This window comes from Ochlerotatus camptorhynchus, unplaced genomic scaffold (genome assembly GCF_037179485.1).
Source record: "Ochlerotatus camptorhynchus isolate MF236.1 unplaced genomic scaffold, CSIRO-AGI_Acam_v1.1 ptg000058l, whole genome shotgun sequence".
In the NCBI taxonomy this organism is placed as follows: domain Eukaryota; kingdom Metazoa; phylum Arthropoda; class Insecta; order Diptera; family Culicidae; genus Ochlerotatus; species Ochlerotatus camptorhynchus.
This window is the reverse complement of record NW_027040548.1, coordinates 166901-191263: the sequence shown is the minus strand read 5'-3', so window position 1 is coordinate 191263 and position 24363 is coordinate 166901. Positions and strand designations below refer to the sequence as shown.

Genomic DNA, 24363 nt, shown 5'->3' with positions numbered 1-24363 from the left:
TAGAAAGTAAATGTATTGGGCAAAGTTTTTCAGGAAGTCAAGATCTTTTTGTTGAGTGACAATAGTTCAGAATTTTCGCAATATGCGGCGCTAGTATATACGTGCCTTTCTCGTATATTCAGCTTGAGATCTTGATCAGATTTGATAATTGAAAATGTGGTTGAATAAGCAGCCAACATAACAAAAATTATAACAAAAAATTACTCTGTGGATATCACAAAAATAACTGATTTAGTTATCACCGAAAACATCCTGATAACACATCCTGTGATCCATGCAAATATTTTCAACAAATTTTAAATTATTTTATCGATTTGGTATTAAAGCCTTACGCAGATAACTGAGACATGCTTGGCAGTGTGTTTTTTTCTTACCATGCGAATAATATTTGAAGTTTTAAAGTAACCTTCCATCATTTCATATTCTTTCATGATAACAACAAACTGATAACACAATTAGTCGATGTTGATAACTAAATTAGTTATGCGATTACAACTGAAAACAAAATGATATCTGGAATAACAAGACTTGTTTTCAAGATGATATCAGGTTGGTATTTTACTTTGCTCGGGTAACCTACACTCCCGATCATAAGCTTAAATACACCCCCAAAATACATGCAAATGTGTTTTGTTTAAAGCTCTCTCATTTAACGTCCAATTATTGATCTTCTTAGGTTACTTGAATTATATAAATGGTATAGCATAAGGGTTGTACCACAGGCAAACAGACATAACTCTCGCAAGTTGTTCATAGAACAAGCCTTTAACGGACAATTTAAAAGTATCGTAGTTGGTAGTACCGCCACCTGTGGCGCGCATAGTCAATTCCCTTGCGTTTGACGTTTACACACTACCGCCATCTATTCAGTGTAGTGCCCACCACATTGTACTCAACAGATGACGGTAATGTTTTAGCGACGATGTTCTACAGTGAGAAATATTCTATGTGTTATGTCTGTTTGTCTGTAATCATACTGACCGATTTTTACGGAAGATTGGCACATCACTTTGATTTCAATAGCATCATGTTAAAAACTGGATTTTGTTAAGGTTTCTAGATTTTTCCAGATTTTATATTTTAATTGGTCCAGATTTTCTGAACATGACCTTGCAACACTGTTTGATGATAAAATTGCAACTATCCGTGTGTGGGACCCATTAAAACAAATTTTCATAATCTAATTAATTTAGAAATTGTTGCAATTTAATAATTTACCCCACGCAGATGATTCCCACGTGAAGTTCCTCAAAAATTTGTTTCTAAGGATAAAGAAAGAAACACTTCGAACTATGCGGAAAACCGAAAAGTGAACCGTTCTTGTATGCGGATGAACTGGTGCACATGGTGATGAGTATCATAATGATTTGTGATGTAGGGGTCTTCGACGAAAGCCGCCACATGTGGTTAAACCAACTGACAGCTTTCGATAGTAAATATTTGATGAAATATTTCATTAGTTCACACACGGTCGATCACGTCAGAAGAATCTCAATCAGAGAGAGTAACTTCTACGATGCAGGTTGTGATTTTTTTTTTTGAAAATCAGGAGTGATAAAAAATCAAGACTTATTGGGAAATTGCCGTAAAAAATCTACGCAGCCACTGCATGATGATGATTAAGCTGACCGGCTACATAGTAAATTCAAGAAAATGTGCAGACGTTGAGGTTCGAACAAAATTTCTCTTAAAACTTGTGTAAAGATTCCTATTCGACTTAAGCACCACTAACTACGACTTCCCCACTTAAAAAACCCTCTTTGACAACACGGTGGCGCTGGCGTTGCAAAACTTACACTAGACACTAAGTTGTTTGTAGCGCCAAGTGGCAATTTTCAACAGATAATTTATCGATACTAGCGCCCAATTGGTCGAAAGTGATAAATTTATAGAGGAAATCAGGAGATGCTAGCGCAACGTAACGGCAACGTTTCCACATAACTTTATACACGCGGCGAATGAGAACGACCCAAATTTGAGTTTAGTTCACTCATAATCGCCAAAAGCGCAGGAACTCAGCGATGAGTAAATTTGCCTCATGTTTTCCCAGGATTTTCCAGGGAAAAATTCCCGAATTTGAGAAAAGTAAAGATTGGATTCACTCAGTCTATTGGTACTACTCCGAGGCTGAATAAAATTTTCTTCAATTAATTATATGATTTGAGTAGTAGCTATACTGAAGATCCGAGAGATGTCGCCCCTTCAGTGGTAGGAAAATCATTTTTGCAGTATGGAGAATATCAGAAAATCCACGTTTTTTTGCTAAACATGCTTTCACAGAAGGAAACAAATAAACGAGTGTTTACCTTATCACCATAGTAATGTACTCGTGCAATTTTTGTGCATCTAAAACTGCCCATAAAGACGATAATGAATAAAAACTGAAAATTCTCATACATTTCCAAATGGTTTCCTACCATTCCCATACATTCGAAGTGACTGGCCCTCTGGATGTGGATGATGTCAAAAATAACAAAACATGATTAATTTCCTCATTTTCCGGCCGATTTTTTAGGTTTTCCACAGGAAACCATGAGACAAATTTTACTCATGGCTGAGTTCCTGCACTTTTGGCGATTATGAGTGAACTAAACTCAAATTTGGGTTGTTCTCATTCGCCGTGCAAGTTTCTGATTTTCATATAACCTATACACGCTATTTTGAGGCTACTCATTTTTGAGTCGAAAATCACTCAGTTCAGCCAAAAAGGAAGTTACCCAAAAATAGGTAAACATACTTTTACTCAAATTTGAGTACAGAATATCCATCCAATTGTGTAAACGGCGAATGTGAACAACCCAAATTTGGGTTTAGTTTACAAAAAATCGCCAAAAGTGCAGGAACGCAGCGATGAGTAAATTTGCCTCATGTTTTTCTGTAACTAACCTCAAAAATCTGTCCTCTCCAGGCGGGTTCGTATTGATGCGATTTGCTTGTGGTTAGTGAGATGAAATTTTTTGTTAGCTGTGAGAAATTTTTTGTTTGCTGTAAGAACTTTCATTCGTAAATAAAAATAAACAAAACGAAAACAACCCCTCCGCTTGCACGGTAAGAATCAAATATCCTTTTATGAGTAAAAGTTAACCCATCTCAATTACTTCAACTTCAATAACACTCATCACTTTTATCTACTTTTGACTAGTTTGTCTCCTTTTCTCCTTCTAATGTTGTCAAAAATGGAGGAGCAAAACCACCCAACAGGGGTAATAAAGTGTGGGAACCCAACGTTGAGTAATCATATTTATCCACTGTTCGGTACAACTAACTTACTTTTGGTTAAAAAGCCAGTGCAAAATTCCATACGAATTGCACACAAGTAAATGAAAATTACTTTGACCCGCTTTACCTACTTTTGGGTTCCTGCACCATAGTGCCGAGATGAGTGGAAAGAACTTAATTTTGGGTACTTTTTTCTAACCGTGTTGTAAAAAAAATTCACGTGTTTGACAGATATCAACACGTCATTACTAAAGAGCCTGAATTTATAAAGAGGCGACATCTTATCCATTTGACAGGTCTTCTGCTCGATTGGAATGACTTTTCTTATGACTTTGACAGATAATCGATTGTTCCAATTTTGACATGTCGTCTCTTTATAAATTCAGGCTCTTTAGTCATTACCATTTTCACCCACTCGCCATCAATGACGTTTATATAAGGTCTGGGTCAAAGGGCTTATTTTGGTGTTCGTGAAATGTGCAAATGTTTAGTGGTGTTCGTATTTTATTGCAATGTTTATCTTTTTACACAAAACAGCTGTTGTCAGTGACGTATTTCTATCTGTTCTCAGTATGTTGGCAGTGACGTATTTCTATCTGTTCGGAGATGTTCAGCAGTGTTTACAACATTTTTGCTTCTAACACCAGCAAGCTGCCTGTTGGCCCAGACCTTATATAAATTTCATTGACTCGCCATCTGTGAGTTAATCTTCACTTTGATTTTTCAATAGACTAATGGTGGTAAGCTCCAACCGGTATTATCCTCGGATTAAATCCCGATCAAGAATGTCCGGCTGGTTTGATGTCGACATCAGAGTTAATCAACATAATTCTGAGCAAACATTTTTCAGATCATACAAACAGGGACGGTATTAAAAGTTAATCCGAGTTGGAGCTTACCGCCATAAGTGAATAAAATCTTCTCGTGTTCGGGAATTTCTTCCTGGAAAAACCTAAGAGGAAGAGGAGACAATTAATTATATGATTTGAACTGAAGATCCGAGAGATGTCGCCCCTTCAGTGGTAGGAAAATCATTTTTGCAGTATGGAGAATATCAGAAAATCCACGATTTGTGACTAAACATGTTTTCACAGAAAGAAACAAATAAACGAGTGTTTACCTTATCACCATAGTAATGTACTCGTGCAATTTTTGAGCATCTAAAACTGCCTATAAAGACGATAATGAATAAAAACTGAAAATTTTCATGCATTTCCAAATGGTTTTCTACCATTCCCATACATTTGAAAGTGAATGGCCCTCTGGATGTGGATGATGTCAAAAACAACAAAACATGATTAATTGGCTTCTTACTCTTTTTAGTCTCTATGTCTATCTCTATATCTATCTTACGCACTTCAAATCGGCCAATCACGAGCTGGTTCACGTTTGATAGACAAGTGGTTCGTTTTCGCCACCGTCCTCTTCTCTTAGGGAAAAACATGAGGCAAATTTACTCATCGCTGGAGTTCCTGCACGTTGTGATTTATGAGTAAGCTAAATTCAAATTTTGGGTTGTTCTCATTAGCCGCGTAGACAAACGTCATTCCAATCAGACTGAAGTGCATCTTTGACTTTTCCAGTTAGATTTTCATACACGGTAACCACAAAATACCCAATAATGACTACAAAGTAAGCATTTTGGAGGGAAACTGGGACTAAGCATTAAATGAGTAAAATTTTATCCATTTATGAGTAATTACAACTACAAAAACAAGTAGTAAGTATTCATTTTTGAATAAAAAATACTCATAAATAGGTAATATTTTTACTCATTTAATGGGTAGTCCCAGTCTCCTTCGAAAATGCTTACTTTGCAGTCATTATTGGGTATTTTGCGGTTACCGTGTACGAAATATTAACACGCTATTTGAAAACTTCCAAATTTGGGTAGAATACACCCAGATCGGACAAAACTAAACCTACCCAAAAATGAGTAAACTGTGTTGGGAGTGACAAGTTGACAAATTAACAACGTCGATCGGATTCATGAGGCTCGAACAAAATTTCTCTAAAAACTTGTGTAAAGATTCCTATTCGACTTAAGCGCCACTAACGGCGACTTCCCCACTTAAAAACCCTCTTTGACAACATGATGGCGTTGCACAAATTACACTAGAGACTAAGTGCTAGTAGCGCCAAGTGGCAATTTTCAACAGAAAATTTATCGATACTAGCGCCAAATTGGTCGAAAGTAGAAAATTTATAGAGAAAATCAGGAGATGCTAACACCACGGAACGGCGACGTTCCCACTTATTTTACACATGTTTCTGACCGAGCTTGAACGTCTGTTCTCTGTGGTAAAACATTCAATTACCGTTAGATTGGCAAAGCACAATTATTTTACCACAACTGTCAAATTTTGCCAATCCTTCGGAAAAATTGTTTACCGTTTATCGGTATTTTTTTTGGTTAATCCTGGCTGTTTTTCATTTTTTTTTTATTTGTTTGCTTGATTACGGTTGCAATTTTAAAGGAAAATAAAAATAGTAGGATACAATTTTATAACATTGTTTTTTTTTATTCCACGAAAAATAAAACACTATCAATCTAGCCATAAATAATCAGAACTTACCGTGCATCGCAGGCGAAGGTTTGACCAATGTGAGAGTGGCAAATTCGGGTGATCCGGTGCTTGGTACTTGCGTAGTTTTTCCTCTTCGGTTCGGACTGAACTCGTTTCGAGCCAAGGGCAAGCCGTGGCTCGTTGGATCAGATCAGTTGCTTTGACTTTGCACAGATCGGACCGGACAAGGCCGTTGAACAGGGCGTTCTTGCCAACGTTGATGCATCCGACCAGATGGATGTCACCCCGTGTTCCCCAGAGTTGTGGATTTTAGTGATCAGCTGTTCTACTCCCAGGGTTATTCTGCGTGGCGTATTGACGAGTGCACGGATGGATTTGAGTTCACTCACTCGACAAAAAGTGACACAACAGCGGGGCCATGTTTACTAAAAATGAACACATGAATAATACTCGCGTAACATTTGCAACAGGCCTATCATCTTTTGTACACAAAACTTGTTAAGCCCTTTTCGTGCGAACCGAATACGCCTACGCAAACTAACAACATCATCGGGTAGGGGAAATTGTCCCCTTCCCGATAGTGCTCTTGGTTTGCGTGGGCGTACTTCGGTGCTCGTGAAAAGAACCTAGCAAGTTGTTTGCAATAGTTGATAGGACCTTTTCAAATAATACGTGAGCATTATTCATGTGTTCATTTTTCGTAAACAGGGCCCCGTTGTTGTGTCACTTTTTGTCGAGTGAGTGAACTAAAATCTATCCGTGCACTCGTCAATGAGGTGAGACGACAATTGACGAGTGCACGGATGGATTTGAGTTCACTCACTCGACAAAAAGTGACACAACAGCGGGGCCCCGCTGTTGTGTCACTTTTTGTCGAGTGAATTTTTTTAGTAAACAGGGCCCCGCTGTTGTGTCACTTTTTGTCGAGTGAGTGAACTCAAATCCATCCGTGCACTCGTCAATTGTCACCTCGCAGTCACATGACTCTTCTCACTCTATTCCGACAGTCGACTCGGGTGAGGTGAGAGGTTCATTCTTAGGTGAGTTGCAAAGTGACTCGGTGTTCATTCGCCGAAATGTCAGTTTGCTTTGTTTTTCGAAAAGGGCCTACACAGTTTTTGTAGGTTCATTTATCAGTTTAATCGCAGGTTTTTATTTTTTACATAAACATGCGTTTCGAGTCGTATTCCATGTCAAACAAGGTAGATTAAAATATTTTAATTTTTTCTTAAACATAATCCACGTTCACATGTTTGAAATCATGCATAAAAATATCATTAAAATTAATTGAAAATGTTCGGTCTGTGCTAGACCCTTTCAGTTTTTGCTGTTTGTTGTTTTCGATTGCGAGCGAAGATTTTTTTTCCGATCGTGTTTTTTTTTTTAATTATTAATACGCTGGAACCTTCATTTACGAGCCAAACCGGCGCGGCGGTTCGTAAATCGAACCAGACGTAACAAAAACCCATTAATTGGGATTTATTTCATAAAAAAGTTTTTTGAAAATATTATCAAATACCTCATAATATGGGTATTTTTGGTATCGGGGTGACGTGCACGGACCGGACATCGATGTCTGGGGCCGTTTTGAAATTTAAGATGGCGGCTTCCGGTTAGGGAAATACTACCAATATTGGGTATTTTTTTAAAATCTTGGTGACGTGTAGGGACCGGAAAACCATGTCTGACGCCTTTTTCAAGCTTCCGGGTGGAGAAAAACCTTGAGAATTCTGTGAAAAACATCTCAATGTGAGTATTTTTGGAATCTTGATGACGTATAGGGACCGGAAACCTATGTCTGACGCCTTTTTCAAATTCTATATGGCTTCCGGTCGGAGAAAAACTTGGGATTTTTGTAAAATATCCCACAATATTGGTATTTTTGGAGTCGGGGTGACGTGTAAGGACCGTAAATCGATGGCTGAGGCCTTTTTCAAATTCAATATGGCGACTTCCGGTTAGGGAAAAACTGCCAAATTACCCACAATATGGGTAATTTTGGAATCTTGGTGACGTGTAGGGACCGGAAATAGATGTCTGACACAATTTTAAATTCAATATGCCAGCTTCCAGTTGGATAAAAGCTGGCAAGTACTGCCAAATTACCCATAATATGGATATTTTTGGAGTCTTGATGACGTGTAGGAACCGGAAATCAATATACGAGGCCGTTTTGAAATTCAAGATGGCGGCTTGCGGCTAGAAGAAAAACTTGAAAATTTTGTCGAATACCTCACAATATTGGTAGATTATTGGTTAGAGTCGGGGTGACGTGTAAGGACCGGACATCGATGTCTGAGGCCATTTTAAAATTCAATAGGGCGGCTTCCGGTTAGAGAAAAACTTGGAAATTCTGTCATATTCCTCTCAATATCGGTATTTTTGAAATCATGGTAACGTGTAGAGACTTGAAACCCGTGTCTGACACCATTTTGAATTCAATATGGCGGCTTCCAGTTGGACAAAAACTGGGAAATACTGTAAAATTATCCACATTATGGGTATTTTTGGAATCGTGGTGACGTGTAGGGACCAAAAACCTTGTCTGACGCCATTTTTAAATTCAATATGGTGACTTCTGGTTGGAGAAAAACTGGGATATACTGCCAAATTAGCCACAATATGCGTATTTTTGGAATCTTGGTAACGTGTAGAGACCGGACATCGATGTCTGAGGCCGTTTTGAAATTCAATATGGCGGCTTCCCGTTGGAGAAAACTGGGAAATTCTGTCGAATACCCCTTACTATGGATATTTTTGGAAACGGCCATTTTGATATCCAAGATGGCGGCTTCCGGTTAAATAAAAACTGGGATATTCTGTCAAATACACCGCCTTATGAGTATTTCATGAATCTTGGTGACGTGTTGGGACCGGAAATCGATGTCTCACGCCTTTTTTGAAGTTACAGAAAAATTTAAAAAATACTATCAAATACCCCTCAATATGGATATTTTTGCTTGTGGTGATGTGTAGAGACATTTTGAATTCAATATGGTGGTTTCTGTTCGAGAAAAACTTGGGAATTCTGTCCAATTGAGGGGTAAATATGGGTATTTTTGGAATCGGAGTGACGTGTAAGGACGGAAAACCCATCCGTATTTTTCTATTTTTCTGTATTCGGAAGCCACCAAATTGGATTTCAAAAAGGCGTCAGACATTGCTTTCCGGGCTCTACACGTCACCTAGATTCCAAAAATACCCATATTGTGGTGTATTTTACAGTATTTCCTAGTTTTTCTTTTACCGGAAGCCGCCATATTGAATTTCAGAGAGACGTCAGACACGGTTTTTCGGTCCCCACACGTCACCCTGACTCCAAAAATACTAATATTGTGGGTAATTTGGCAGTATTTCCCAGTTTTTTCTCTAGCCGGAAGCCGCCATATTGAATTCAAAATGATGTCATACATGGGTTTCCGGTCCCTACGCGTCACTCCAATTCCAAAAATACCCATATTGAGGGATATTTGACAGAATTTTCAAGTTTTTCTCCAACCGGAAGCCACCATCTTGAATTTTAAATTGACCTCAGACATCTATTTCCGGTCCCTACACACTTAGATTTTTTTGCCGAAACCGGCAAAAAAAACTGCCGAGAATCCAACAGCCGAGCTCTCGGCAAACATCTCGGTAAACCATTTGAATGCCGTGAGATCGGCAGAACAAAATTTGTCCCAGCTGTCATAATTTGCCGATTTCTTTGGTAAAATATTTTACTGCTTTTCGGCAAAAATGTTTACTGCAATTCGGTAGTTTTTTTTTTGCGGTTTCTCGGTATTTTTTATGTTTTTCTCTCTATTATTTGTAATTTTGGTATTCAATGAAAAGAAATATAATAAAACTTAACCATTGTTTCTATTTATTCAAACGTATTTTTGTTTACAATCGTATTCTTCTGTGACAATAAATCATTTCTCTGACTAACACGCTAGATTTTTACTCTACATTTTGATTTCACAAAAAGGTAATCGACCATACTCCTTTATCTCTAAATAATTGCGATTTTTTCTATAAAAAAAAACTTGTAGGAAATTTGCTGCGATACTGATTAATTCTACTGGACCAACTGATTTCTACCCTAGAGAACGCACAAATTTTTCCCCAGTAGTTCCGATTTTACTGACAGCGAAAACAGCCGCCTTGAAGAAAAGAAAGAACTGCTTGTCGCTAGGCACGCAATCTACGGCAAACACGTCGAAACTTTGACACAGCTTTCCAAACGCAGAAATAATGTTGCATCCGATAGGTATATTCATACCCTTCCATGCGATGTAACACTGTTCGCCCCTGTCCAACAAGTCACCGCGCACAATCAAAGTAGGAGTGATGGGGTGGATGAGAATTGCGTCGTGTACCTGTGTACCATAATTAAAAATGTTAAAAACAGTAAATTCTTATAAGATTGTTTTAGTAACTTATAAGCTAGTATGGCATTGATGTGGCTTCTACCAACAAAATATTATGTAACATATAAATATTATAATTTTAACATATTGTTCTTTTTAATTGACATTTCTCTTTTTATAAAATTGAACAACTTACGCTAACCCAATCGATAATTCCTTTAAGCGGATTCTCCTTCGCTGACTCCTCATCACGCAAGCGCTTTGAGCCTCGTGTTGGATTTTTGGCACGGATTATTGCCAATGCACGTACAAAATCTAAACAAACCACAACACATGCAAATCTAGTTGATGAATTATTAATGAATGAATGTTATACGAACCATTACTTATTTCTCTGAATAGGTGGCGATGTCCTTGCAAAACTTTTTCCTGCCAATGCTTCCAGTTATCGGTGAAGTCCACCGTGTTTTTCTTCATTTTCTTGAAGTCGTAATCAATCTGGATAAGAAAAATATGGTTGAAAATTCATTTAGAGAGTTTGTACAGAGCATTAAACATTGAATACCAGCTCGCCATCAAACGCCGAGGCAACAGGAAATTCTTCCAAAAACGAAAAAACATCTTTATTCGCACGATACTGGCAGCGGTAGTCAAATGTTGAATCCCATAAATATGCAATCCGAGTTTTATTGTCCTCGGTTGGAACGACAAATTTCAATTCCTCGATCTGGTAAATAAAACAAATTATAAAATACACCAATAACATATAATTAATATAACCTACCAAAGTTATCAGTTCGATCTCACCTAGTGGCTGATGCTCGCTTGATTCACACGTTTCCTCTTTCGGTGCCGATTTTCTGTTGATAACTCTTTGGCCAGATTGTTTAGCGAGGTATTCCAAATGATAATGGATTTTTCCTGCGTGTCGTCCTGGCCCCCGACCATCGACATAAAACCATAAGGCCTAAACATATAATAATGGAGAATTTGTGTAGTTAATATCCTGTTAGAGGAATCACTCCTTGTTTTTGGTACAGGTTAAATTCGTACTTGAGGAATATCGGAAACTTTTGATGCCAACATCGGATACGACTGCACTAGAGATTTGGCCAAAAGGTTTTTGTGGTATGTGGTAGCACGGCTGAAATACAAAAGTAGAATATGAAAAAGGATTCAAACTTATTTTCGAACTATTTCAAAACCTACACACTTAGATTTTTTCGCCGAGATGGGCACCACCGAGCAGCTCGGCATTTTATTTTGCTGGATCTCAGTGAAAAACTTCCCGAGATTCAGCTAACAAACGGGAATTTTGCCGAGATCTCAGCTAACAAACATATTTTTTGCTGAATTTCCAGCAAAATAAAATGCCGAGCTGCTCGGTGGTGCCCATCTCGGCAAAAAAATCTAAGTGTGTACACTCCGTAAATCGATGTTAGGAAATCACATAGCAGGTGGGTTATCTTTTTAATCATCTTGTCATCAAGATTGCGGTTTTCCTTCAAAGCTTCCATCAACTCCTGACCTTTATTAGTTTTTGATAGAACGGTATCGATGTTGATCTCCTGGCAAAATTCAGAACATTATTTACATAATATTAACATACCTCTGCCCTGTTAATATTGAGTATACACCAGGGTTTATCAACACAATTTAACAATATTGTCATTGTTTAACACAAGTAGAAATATGAGAGCTGCATTTGATCAAAATATTATTCCATAGAAATAAATAAAAAAAAAACGTGCCGAATAATAGATTAGGTCTTAAATAACATTGACAGATTCTCTTCGTCGATTTTCTGTTTGCATCTCCATGGCCATGTATATTTCAAGCTATTTTTTTTAACACTGTTCGATACAAGAGAAAGTCGATTAAGAGAATCGATCAATGGTATGGACCTAATGCATTGTTCGGCTTGAATTACAACTAACAGAACACGGCCAATGAGACTAGCTCAGTAACTGAGCCGAATTAAACTCAAAATTACAAAAAGTGTCACTGTCGAATTGACTATTATAGCCGATGTCTTCAACTCCGCTTAAATCTTAAACCAGGTTTACCCATATAATTAAACCTGGTTTAATGCTTAAGCGGAGGTGAAGAAATCGGCCGCCCGCATAAGCGCGAACCATAAATTGACCTTACCTAAAATGGTTAAAATTGTTTATAATCCCTGCTAAACTTCAACTGAAATGGTTATGGAACTTTACATGAACGTTTAATGATAAAGTTTTAACCTTAAATATTATAGTTTTTTGGAAGTGGACCTTACAAATAATGGGTTGTTAAGAACCATTACCATTCAAAATTCTTGTTTTCTCCATACATTTCCGGAAAGAAAACTATACTAAAACCTTTTAACTTATGGTTTGAGAACATTAATGGTAATGGTTATGGTAACCAGTAAGGTCCATGAATGATTTTGTAACATCGATCAACTTTATGTGGAATATATCGCGAATTGGTTGCCTGTAAATTACTGATTACCAATTCACGATATATTTCACGTAAAGTTGACCATTAATGGACCTTACTGACTACCATAACCATAACCATTAATGTTCTCAAACCATAAGTAAAAACGTTCTAATATAGTTCTCTTTCCGAAAATGTATGGAGAAAACAAGAATTTGGAATGGTAATGGTTCTTAACAACCCATTATTTGTAAGGTCCGCTTCCAAAAAACCATAATATATAAGGTTAAAACTTTATCACACAAACGTTCATGTAAAGTTCCATAACCATTTCAGTTGAAGTTTAGCAGGGATTATAAACAATTTATAACCATTATCGGTAAGGTCATGTGATGGTTCGCGTTTTTGCGGGCGTATAAGAGAATCGATCAATGCAAACAGGAATTCTGGATCAACAATAGAAAAGGGCCCATCAGCATTTATAAACAAACCGTTCCAAAGCCCATTACTCACAAATCGAAGGCCGCCCACACAAACCAACACCATCATCGTGTAAGTAGAAGTTTCCGATGATAGTGTTGGTTTGCGTGGGTGGCCTTCACTTTGTGAGTAAAGGGCTTTGGAACGGTTTGTTTACAAATGCTGATGGGCCCTTTTCTATTGTTGATCTAGAATTAATGAAACCTCGCGTCACTTTTCAAATAGGCCAATCACCATTGATCGATTTTCTTCATCGACTTTTTCTTTCGTTAATAACTTGACTGCATTGATATTTTGAACTAATTTTTCAACATAGCATGTTAAAAGCAGGCTTCCTGAAATCTCGTGAGCACAGAGAAGAGACAGTGTGCTTTGCGCTACCTAATTTCGTACCCCTCTCAGTTATGGTGAGCTGTGTGAAGTAAACGAACGAGGCACAAGGGAAATGAGCGAGCCTTGTATCAATACATGCGAGTTTCTGTTGCGACGTGCATAGCGATGTCTCGTCTCTTGCCGGGTCGAGCGGGGAGCATGGGCTGCGTGTACATGAAACAGCTCGTGTGCATTTTCTCGTGAGCTCGTCTCGCGTACTTTTCTCGTGCTGGAAGATTGATTGTTTACGCAGTACGGTGTATTTTTATTAAGAAAGATAGAAGGATTAGTAATGTCAATTTAAAACCACTATCTTATTTGCTTATCCTTGACAGAAGTCTGCACATTGTAGACAAAATACGCGTATCTGTCAAGGATAAGCAAATAAGGTAGTGGAATTAAATGAAAATTACTAATCCTTCCCGCATAAACAATAACCATAAAAAGCGCCTAAACACCAATTCGGGATATCATCCCTAGTTTATTTGGTATGGTCGTACTATTTATGATATCGGTAAAGTATGGTACCCGTTTATTATGGTTCTCTTTTTCTTTATACAGGAATTCCACTAATATGCCCACATTCGGCAAAATTTTTTGTTTTTATTTTATTTTATTTTATTTTTTGGCAGTAGGTTTCGCATATGGACAAATTTACTTCACCAAAAACTGTTTTTTTCTGACACATTTTGATTTTTTTTATATTGGAAATCCAAGCGAATCAGTTTTTCCTTATAAGGATTAGATAGATTCCTGAAAAAAAATTACATACACGCACTTAGAGTAAACCACACTATCCCAATCCAATTTTTTTTTCATCTTTCATGATGAGATATAAACAATATTTTTGCACACTTAGATTTTTTGCAAAAATGGGCCGAGCAGCTCGGCTTTTTATATTACTGGATCTCAGTGAAAAACTTGCCGAGATTCAGCTAACTAACATAAATGATATCCAGCAAAATAAAATGCCGAGCTGCTCGGCCCATTTTGGCAAAAAATCTAAGTGTGCAAAAATATTGTTTATATCTCATCATGAAAGATGAAGAAAAAAAAAGTTGGATTGGGATAGTGTGGTTTACTCTTGGGTTTACTTCTTTGCACGTCGATAGAAGCTTTTGGTTTATTATTTGCAAGGTTATTTGTGCGATTTAATTTCAAAATATCATTAAAATAATTTTAAAAGATCGAAAAAAGGAAAACAAACTGTGAAATATTCAGCTTAGTAACAGATTTCCCTATTTTTACACCATGCGTTAACCAACCTGCCACAATACAATTGAAGAGTTGGATTTTTTTTCCCTAATTTCTCAGATCATAATTTTTTTATTCTATTTAGGGAGCTTTAATATATCCGACGAGTTTAATGATTTTCTTGATTATTAAAAACGTTAGTCTGAGATTTTAAAATGTTCTAACCAATCGTTATCTTGATTTTTTGTAAATCACATAATAATGAACATAAAGCATTGCATTCTAACTAAAAAAGCAACAAACCGAACAATTGTGGTTGCTCAACAAATTTACATTTTGTACAGTAATTTAAATTGGTTACTCTCATTCAACTTTGTGATATTAGTAGGAGAGGTGCATTTATCTAATAAGTGCTCTGAAGACACAAGACGGAAACCGCACCTTTATCACACTTTGTTAAAACGCGCCTATTTGTTTGGTGTGAAATGCGAAATATATGTTCAAGCTAGAATATACTCTCACTAGCCATTTAGATCTTAGCTAGCGGGTTTTTTTTCACATTGACACTTTGCATCAAAAATTCAACAAAAGCAGACCTAAATTTCATCAGCTCAGAAACTATGAAGACTTGAAATCCTCTCTGCAGAAATCATAGACTCTAAAGACATGAAGAACACTGGAACTCTTTTCCTGTCCTTTGTTGGATGAAGAGTGATGTGGCACATATTGAGCGGTCAGATTTGATTTGCAATATCAGAAAATCTTACGTAAGTACTTTTAATACCAAAGAGTTGGAGGTAAAAGCCTTCATGACAAGCATTTGCTGCCCTTAGGTCCGTATTACTGTAGAACCCCACGCACGATTCACTCAGAACCTGTATCTCTGAAGTGCACCAGAAGCCACCATCATAGCGGTAGTCATTTGATATCTGAAGGCATTACATCAGAATACGTCATCGAACTTTCAACGAGTCATCGAAAGTCTTTGTTAACAAGCTCATAATTAACAACATTGTTGGAGCAACATTAGAGCATTTTAAATCAAACCGTTCTAAAGCCCTTTCCTCACAAATCGAATGCCACCCACGCAAACTATCAGCATCATCGAGTAGGGGAAAGTTTCCCCTTAACGATTATGCTGTTGGTTTGCGTGGGCAGCTTTTGCTTTGTGAAGAAATGGTTTTACAACGGTACTATTGTTGCTCCAGATTGTTAGTATTGGAACCATGAAAATAGATGTGTTTTCCCAAAATTATGCTGGATATATAATTATGTACCGTACTGAATCTAAATCCACACACCTCATATGTTTTCCATAAGTTGTACGGATTTCGGTCCCACACGGTAAGTTGATTCGGCCATGTCCGATTGTCCCTTATGTTTTGCAAATAAATGAAACTGGGTTATCCAATTGAATATTATTCAAGCTTGCCATTTTTGAAAGCAAAATTCATTTATTCATGTTTAGTAGAAAAAGAAACAGTTCTTATAAAAAAAAAAACTTAAAAATTAAAGAAATCAAGTATAAAATTCACATTTTCTTTTTAGGTCTTATTAAAATCCACTTTCTGCAGAAGCTCCTGGTTAAGACGAATGAACAAGATATTCCGTAGATTTTCCTCGCTTAGTAGTGTCCGGTGTTTGGTAAGAATCAACGCCAATACGCTGAACGAACGTTCCACGCTGACCTGTGTACAAGGTATCGCCAAAAGTGCAGAAACCAAGTTATACAACTCCGGTTTTGTGCTTCTGAAACGATACCACCATTCTAAAATAGAATTCTCTTTATTCTCCGGTAGTTTCAGCCGTGGCATTCTAGAGAGATCGCTGAGCTCATTCATAATGTGTATGTCCTCCAATGTATTGTTCGACTCATCGAAGGTATTGAGATATGCCTCAAAAGGGTCTTCGGGCTGTGTATTTGGTTGCTCATTACCAGTCGAAGACGAAGCAGCAGTGTTACCAATTTGGCAGCGACCTGCAATAGCTTGGATGGTTTCCCACGTTTGCTTGATGAACTCCTGAAAAAGGGAAATTTATTGGTTACATAAACACAACAAACGAAAAAAAAAGGTGGAATTACCAATGCTACGATTCTCTCTTCATCTGTTATGAACGGACTGTTTCGAAAATTGATTCGCTGATCGACAAATATTGCAGCCAAGAAAGATCTGTTACTCATCAGAACGACACGCCTTTTGTCCATCTTTTCAGCGATAACCTTAGATATTTCGTTATTTGCACTTCTCACATGGAATGTACATTTTTCCCAGATTAAGAAAAAGTCGCCAAAAGTTATCTGAGAGTTTTGGAGCTGTAATGTAGCATCTGCTACTGGTTTGAAAGCGTGGATGAAACACTCTAAAAAGTTCCACATATTATCGCCAATGATCTGCTCCTCTCCATCTGCTAACGTCAAAATAAAATCCTTTTCTTTGGTGAGAGATTGTACCATCGTGTATGTACTATTCCATCTCGTAGGACAGTCTAGCTTTGGCTTACTCCGCTTGCTCACAGCAAATAGCTTTTTATACGGTAACTTCCGCAGAGTTTTCACAACTTTCCGAATATCCAGAAGTTGTTCCTTCATTTTAGTCTCCTTTAGAGTATCACTCACGGCTAGCTGTAGTGTATGTTCTGCGCATCGCACTCCTTCAAGAATAGGCTCTATCAGTTGCATTTTCCGATCAACACATTCATCCTCTTGATTTTCCACACCACAATTTTCCTCTTCATCGTCTTCCTCTTCCTCGATGTTTGCGTCATCGAAAAATCCAGAGCCGTTAAGTTCCAGTTCCTGTGTTATCTTCAAACGGTTTATTGTAGCACGCATGTTCTGAGCATTATCTGTCGTAACCGTTAGTAGTCGGCGGATATCGATCCCATACGGCGTCAGGGTTTTAAGCACTTCTTCCGTGAGGTTTGCTGCAGTGTGTCTATCATGAAGCTCAATTATTTTGAGAGTACGTATCCTAATAGTTTTTTTGTCAACAAACTGGATATTTATTCCCAAAAACTCCCGGTCCATTCGGGTAGCTGCATCCATCTTGAGACAAACCATTTTACAGGCAATTTCATTTGTGATCATAAGTTGGATTTGATCTGCCACCTTTGACAATACCTCACGTATTGAATCCGGGTCCAAGTGTTTTGTCAACTTAAGTCCCTCCTCAATTGGCCTTACGATGTTTTGAAACGCAGGATATTTGAGCATATTCAAGGGAAGACCATTTACGGTTACAAGTTCGACCATTGATGAAATATAGGTTTTATGGTCGATTCGTACCTCAATCTTTGAAATTTTTCTCGAAGGACCAGCGTCACCTTGATCGTCATCATCCAGCAGCCCTCGTTGTCGTGCGAAATCTTTGTGAAGAGTTTTGTAGTGTCGATGGTAACTGAATTTCCTCAGGTCAGTTAACTTTTTGTTGCACAACAAACAAATCGCCTCTTTTGCGGCGATATTTATATTGAACAGTTCTTCATCACTGACAATCTTTCAGAGAAAAAAAACTGACACGAAAAGCACAACTTCTTCCGACAGCACAAAATATTATTTTGTGGCGAAAAGGTACACGAGAAAATCTCACGAGCTCTAACGCGCGAGCTGTCTCAAGTACATGCAGCACAAATACCTCTCTCGTGTCGGAAAGCGACGAGACATTCTCAAACACCTCACAGTTATTTACGAATGAGAAGCAAAAGAGCAAAAACCAACTCGTATGTGATATGCCCGGGCGCAACGTTAATAGAGAGAAAAGTGGAGAGAGAGAGTCAAAATGTTCTCGTCACTTGAAACTGATGCGCGTGTGCAGGAAGTCTGGTTAAAAGAAAGTATTTTTAAGTATATTGGAGGATAAGAACAGCCGAACATGTTTTTGAAGCTAAGTTATTAACGAAAGAGAGAGTCGGTAAAGATAATCAATCAATGTAGATTGGTATTTTTGAAAGGTGGACGTGAGATTTCATTAGCTCTGTCTGCATTGATCGATTTTCTTCGTAAATTCGTCAGTGTCACTTTTTGTTATTTTGAGTTGAATTCGACTCAGTTACTGAATTCAAGCTGAACATTGCATTAGGTCCAAAGTAACATTGACAGATTCTCTTCGTTGACTTTCTCTTTGTAGCCTTATGGAAGACATTAAGACATTCCCAGGTATTTTCAACACACAGATCGACAAAAGAAGCTTTTATCTAGCATCTAATTCGACAAACACAACAAGAAACGGTTATATGCTCAAGTTATTAACGAAAGAAAAAGTCGACGAAGAGAATCGATCAATGTTACTTAGGACCTAATGCAATGTTCAGCTTGAATTACTCTCATTGGCCGTCTGCACGGTAAGTAAAAAGTTCCCAAAAGTATGTTCTTTTCACTCATCTGGGCACTGTAAATAAATAAACCGGATTCAAGTTCAACTATAGTTTTGATATACTTGTGTGCAATTCGTTCGAATTTTCCACTAGCTTTCTACCCAAAAGTAAGTTAGTAGTACCCAAAGTAGGTGACTATGATTATACTCAACGTTGGGTTCCCACACTTTATTACCCCTGTTGATATTATAGATTCAGCTCAATGTGATGTTTACATGGTGCATGGAGCTGTCATATTTCTACCTGTTGATTAATGTTGCTGGTGTGTGTCAAACGGAGTGGATTATCAGCTGTTTTTTGCAACTTACATGCTCCAACGTCATTCCTTCATACGGATTTATCTGGCTCGAGCGGCTAGCGAGGTGGATCGATTCTTCGCTTGCTTGTTGTTCTGCTGCACCGATTTCCTCTGTTTCTTCTGCTGTTTCAAGGTATTCCTCTTCAATTATCTGCTGGCTAGACGTTAAGTGCATTTGTATTCTCAGTATTGTTTTTATTATTCTAGTTTTTAATTTCAGCCGAGTGAAGTCGGTGTCATCTAGCGACATAAATAGTGCAAGGCTGGTGATTTCTTCATCATCTGAAAGTGAATTATAGGTATAATAATATTCCTGTAATGAATAATAACACAGTGTTTACACTAATTCTTTCAGTTATCTCGGCGGTAAAAGCGCCTAGAAATGTACTTATTTTTACTGTTGTACGGCATCCAAAAGGTGAAGGTGGAGTGGTTATGAATTTCATCAGTATTGACAAATTGCTCCCTTTCATTAATTTCAACTTCGTAAGCTTGAAAGAATTCACTGTAGTCTGTCGTATTGCATTCCTGCACCAAAAAATTAATTTTGTTGTCGACTACAACTATTTCTTTAATTACGACGAATAGAGGAAACAGATCCATGCTAGGTTTTTTACAAGCAACTGCTAAATTAGGTCGAAATTCTATCCCATTGATTGTAACGCTTTTTGGGACAAACACGGGTTCATCGTTTCCTTGCAAAAAATGTCTGCTTTTGCTGTTTTTAGGTAGCATTAGGATTCCGGTCTTGTATACAATTTTGTCAGTAAATGGATTATCAAGTAAATTGATAACCATATTAAAGCTCTGTCGTTTGGCCAAACTTTTGCAAATGTTCTTGAAGTTTCGGCATGTGGCTGATTGGTTTTTAAACGACTTATTTTTCTGCTCAAAAGTAAAGCAACTGAACTGTTTCATATTGCCACTTTGCTTGATACAATGCACATAATGCTCCAAGTGATGACTTTTATTAATCCGTTTGTTGAAATTTGTATAGAACAATTGTTGGTAAAGTCTGACATGCTCTTCAAGTTCAGTTAATAGATGATCAGAGATTATTGGAGACATGAGGATTCGCGTAATATTAATCAAATGGCCAATCATCAATATATACTGGCAATCACTAGGGATTTTGTGTCCGAACAAGAATGGAAATGCTCTAAGCAACAGAAGGTTTTGTGTTGCAATTTGCTTCATTTTGTAAGCACTTGGCTTTTTCAGCATTTCTTCTGTAAAATTAGCAGAGGGTTTGTTCTTCCTGTCGACATATCCGTACGCAAAACTGTTGATACGGTAGTTGATATACAAAACGTCTATTTCAACATTTTTGTCCTTCGTGTAAGTACTTAGTACCAATTGCACTGTTAACGGTACAATGCCTTCAGCAACATCATGCATGACATCCAATGCAAAATTTTCAGTGATATGGAAGTTTTCTAATTCATTTAGAATACAACCACCAGCTTTGAGACCACATTCTGATAGAGAGATTTGTCCTTCTTCTAACAACTTCATCTGACTTTCATACCATTGTCTTGTTCGTAGTGGAAATTCTCTATGAGGGTCTTCTTTATAGAACGGGCGCGAAATAGTGCAAATTCTGCAAAACAAGTTAGCTCCCGGTCCAAGTAAATTGAATACTTCATGTGCAGCAAGTGTATCACCACAGAATACCGACAGAACTGCTCTGATAACGTACTTATCGGATCCATAGTACACTGTTACGCCTTGTTCTAACTTTTTGAGATCAGAAACCAACGGTTGCATTATTTTATTGTATCCGTGGTGCTTTGCGTCCAGCGTAGTGCAGAAAATAACAGGAAATATACTTCGTGGAGAACTGTTGTACTTATCCGGAAAGTTTTGGATTTTAAAATCGATACACGATACTTTGTTTATGCCTGCTCGGGAACTTAATGCATTTCCAAGCTCTACATCATCCTGGTATAAGGATAATCTTATGGCATCAGGGTACTTCATGAAATAATCCCTGTTTTTGTATGTTTCTCCTGAGCAAAAGGAGCTATACTCTTTAATACTAGTCGTACTCCAAGAGTGAGATGGATAATGATGTTCAGTTTCTTTCAGCAATCTTCGATTTTCTGGGTTTCTAAGAATTAACTTCAATGTATCGATAATAGGTATGTAAGAGAACGTTTCGTTTACGCGTATTACTTTATGATGTCCATAGACGTGACGAACATCCTCACGATACGAAAGCATTTTTTCTTCTGGTTTGGGTACAGTAATGGCCATTTCCTCCAAATATTGTGTTTGCTTGTTTCGAGTAGACACATTTGCGAATAAATCAGGAAGGTGAAATACGTTAAGAAAATTTATCACACCGTCAGAATTAGTATCAATATTAATACTTTTTAAATACAGCCTTGTTTCTTGCTGCAGGTGTTGCGTTGTCAGTAAGATTAAGTTTTCGCAGAGCTTTATAGTTTCTTCGACCTTCATTTGAGGCAAAGAGACGTCTGTCAAAAGTCGACAAATTCCTAGTGAGGCTACTTTAATTATTGCTTCCACTGATATTTCACAAGGATTCATTTGATCCGGCACGTTCATTTGTTCCAACTGAGGTTCAGAAAACTCAAGAGAAGTCGGAAAACCTAACCTCATTTTTTTTGGTGATGCACAAGGGTCGTCAATAAACGGAATGTTTGACGGTTGTTTACTCAATTTAAGCGGATGTGAATAAAGAATGTGTCGCTTCAACGAAGTAAAGTGGGAATAGCTCAGTTTGCATTTTGAAAATGTGCAGTTGTATAGAATAACATCAGCACGAAAATGGTTTTGCTTTAAATGGTAGTTGACATGACGTTGTAAGGCGTCAACATAACCTGGAACCTGCTGCTTACAAAAGAAGCAAACAATACAGTTTTTCGGTCTAGAATTAGTCTAAAAAGAAATAAACAAATTTATTACTTACGCAGGGTTTGAAGTACTCGACTTTTTACACTAACTTCCTCCGCATCCAGCTGACGATGTACTTCCTCCATTTTAACGTTTTCAGCAGCTTCCACACAATATAACACACGCGTGCACTTATCAACAGTTCGTTTCGTTCTGACAGCTATTTTGCGTATTCTCGGCAATTTGAAAACATGGAATATGGCCGTTTCTGATTTGACAAGTATTTTAAGTACTTTCGGCAAAATGAAATGAATATGCCGTAGAGTTCGGTAATTAGTTTTTAAGACTTCGGTAGTTTGACACTTTGCCAACTAGATCAGTGAAAACCTCTGACGAGTCTTGGTAAATGTTTGACTTTACCGAAATTTCGCTGAAAAAAAACCTAAAATTTCGGCGAATCATGTATCTTCAACGAAATTTCGGCATATTTCCAGTTTACGGTACGGCTACGGCAATACATTTCACCGAGGACAGATTTTGGTTTTAAGTGTGTACACGTCATCCCGACTCCAAAAATACCAGTTTTGTGGGGTATTTGGCAGAATTTCCAAATTTTTCTCCAACCGGAAGCAGCCATATTGAAGTCAAAATAGCGTCAGACATCGATTTCCGGTCCCTTCACGTCACCCCAATTCTAAAAATCCGGAGTGATTTGAGATTTGGGCGTAATTGCATTTGTAAACAAACAAGTCAATCACCGATTTCTCGCGAATAAAAGCTCGATCTCGAAAAGTAATAACACTATGAGGTAGAGGAATGATTCCTCCATCATTTGGTATAGTTTGTTTGCGAGATTGAGCTTTTATTCAAGAGAAATCAGTAATTGACGTGTTTGTTTACAAAAGTAATTACGCCCAAATTCTCAAATCACTCTGGAAATACACATATTGAGGGATATTTGACACAATTTTCAAGTTTTTCTCCAACCGGAAGCCACCATCTTGAATTTCAAAATGGCCTCAGACATCGATTTCCGAACCCTACACGTCACCAAGATTCCAAAAATCTCCTACTGTGGGTAATTTGGCAATAATTCCCAGTTTTTTTTCCCACCGGAAGCCGCCATCTTGAATTCAAAATGGCGTCAGACATCTATTTCCGGACCCTATACGTCACCCCAATTCTAAAAATACCCATATTGAGGGGTATTTGACAGAATTTTCAAGTTTTTCTCCCACCGGAAGCCGCCATCTTGAATTCAAAATGGCCTCAGACATGGGTTTCCGATTCCTACACGGTACTCCTATGCCAAGAATACCCATATTGAGGAAACCGAAGAAACAAAAAAAAATTGATTGAAATAAATTTAGAAGTAATAAATTACCGAAAACCGCAACCATCGCTTATAGAACTCTAAGGTTTTCCGTCCAGTCGGCTGCAGCGGAGGTTACGACTCTTGTCACTTAAAATCGTCACTTCAGTACGACTTTTGTCACCGAAATACGACTGTGAGAATAAGGTGAGAGTTCACCGGGTTCATCCCAAGTGATTTTTCTCACCTCACTCGCCAGCTGGAATCGGGTGACACGAGTGACTCGAGTCGTCTCACCTCATTCGCCACGCAGAATAACCCTGGATGTAATCTGGCATCTCTGGCACCTCTCGCAGATGGTGGTCATAAGCTGCTGCTTGGATTTATTCAATTGCAGCAATGCACCACAGCCACTGCAAGGAATTTTAGAAACTGATTGCTTCGCATCTAGCGTTCCGTCACAGGAGTGGAACTTCGGATCAGAAAGTGGCTCCACTTGTCATTTGCGAACACTAGCGCACCTAGCGGTAGAAGGCATCTTCTGCCTGCAGTTAAGATACGCAGCGTGCTATGATAGTGTGAGTGCACATAGAAAGCCCATGTGGAACGCTAACACAACACATCGCTTGTTGAGCAGAAAAACGAACCACTTTTGATTCACCGATTTGTTTGCACTTCCCTTTCTGTTCTGTGGTTCCGTAGAAGGTAGTTCGATCGTCGTCTTCATCCTCTTCGTAGTACTCGTTATCGGACATCTGATCTCCGATTGTCGGTGCTGCTTCTTCCGTCGAGGAAGATTCATCCCGGGGCAATCATCCTCACTGATTTTTCTGAACTACGACGCTACTACTTTTAAATTTTCATTCGCACCTAACCTAATTTAATCCTGACAGTTATTTATGTGTCCGTCTTCGTTGAAGATATTTTAAGTATTTTCGGCTAAGCAAAATGTGAATG

General features: G+C 38.0%; 2 protein-coding genes across 2 annotated transcripts in view; one reads left to right on the top strand and one right to left on the bottom strand.

The window, feature by feature from the left end:
- Window positions 1–24363, top strand: part of LOC135717500 (unconventional myosin-Ia-like) — a 45239-nt gene that overhangs the window by 18084 nt on the left and 2792 nt on the right. The window lies entirely within an intron of this gene.
- Window positions 1215–24208, bottom strand: LOC135717503 (uncharacterized). The gene is made up of 7 exons (XM_065239618.1): window positions 24054–24208; window positions 11150–11240; window positions 10881–11063; window positions 10662–10823; window positions 10477–10594; window positions 10293–10411; window positions 1215–1262 (listed from the first exon to the last, which is right to left on the bottom strand). The coding sequence occupies exons 1-7, from the start codon at window positions 24206–24208 to the stop codon at window positions 1215–1217; spliced, it is 876 nt and encodes a 291-aa protein (XP_065095690.1).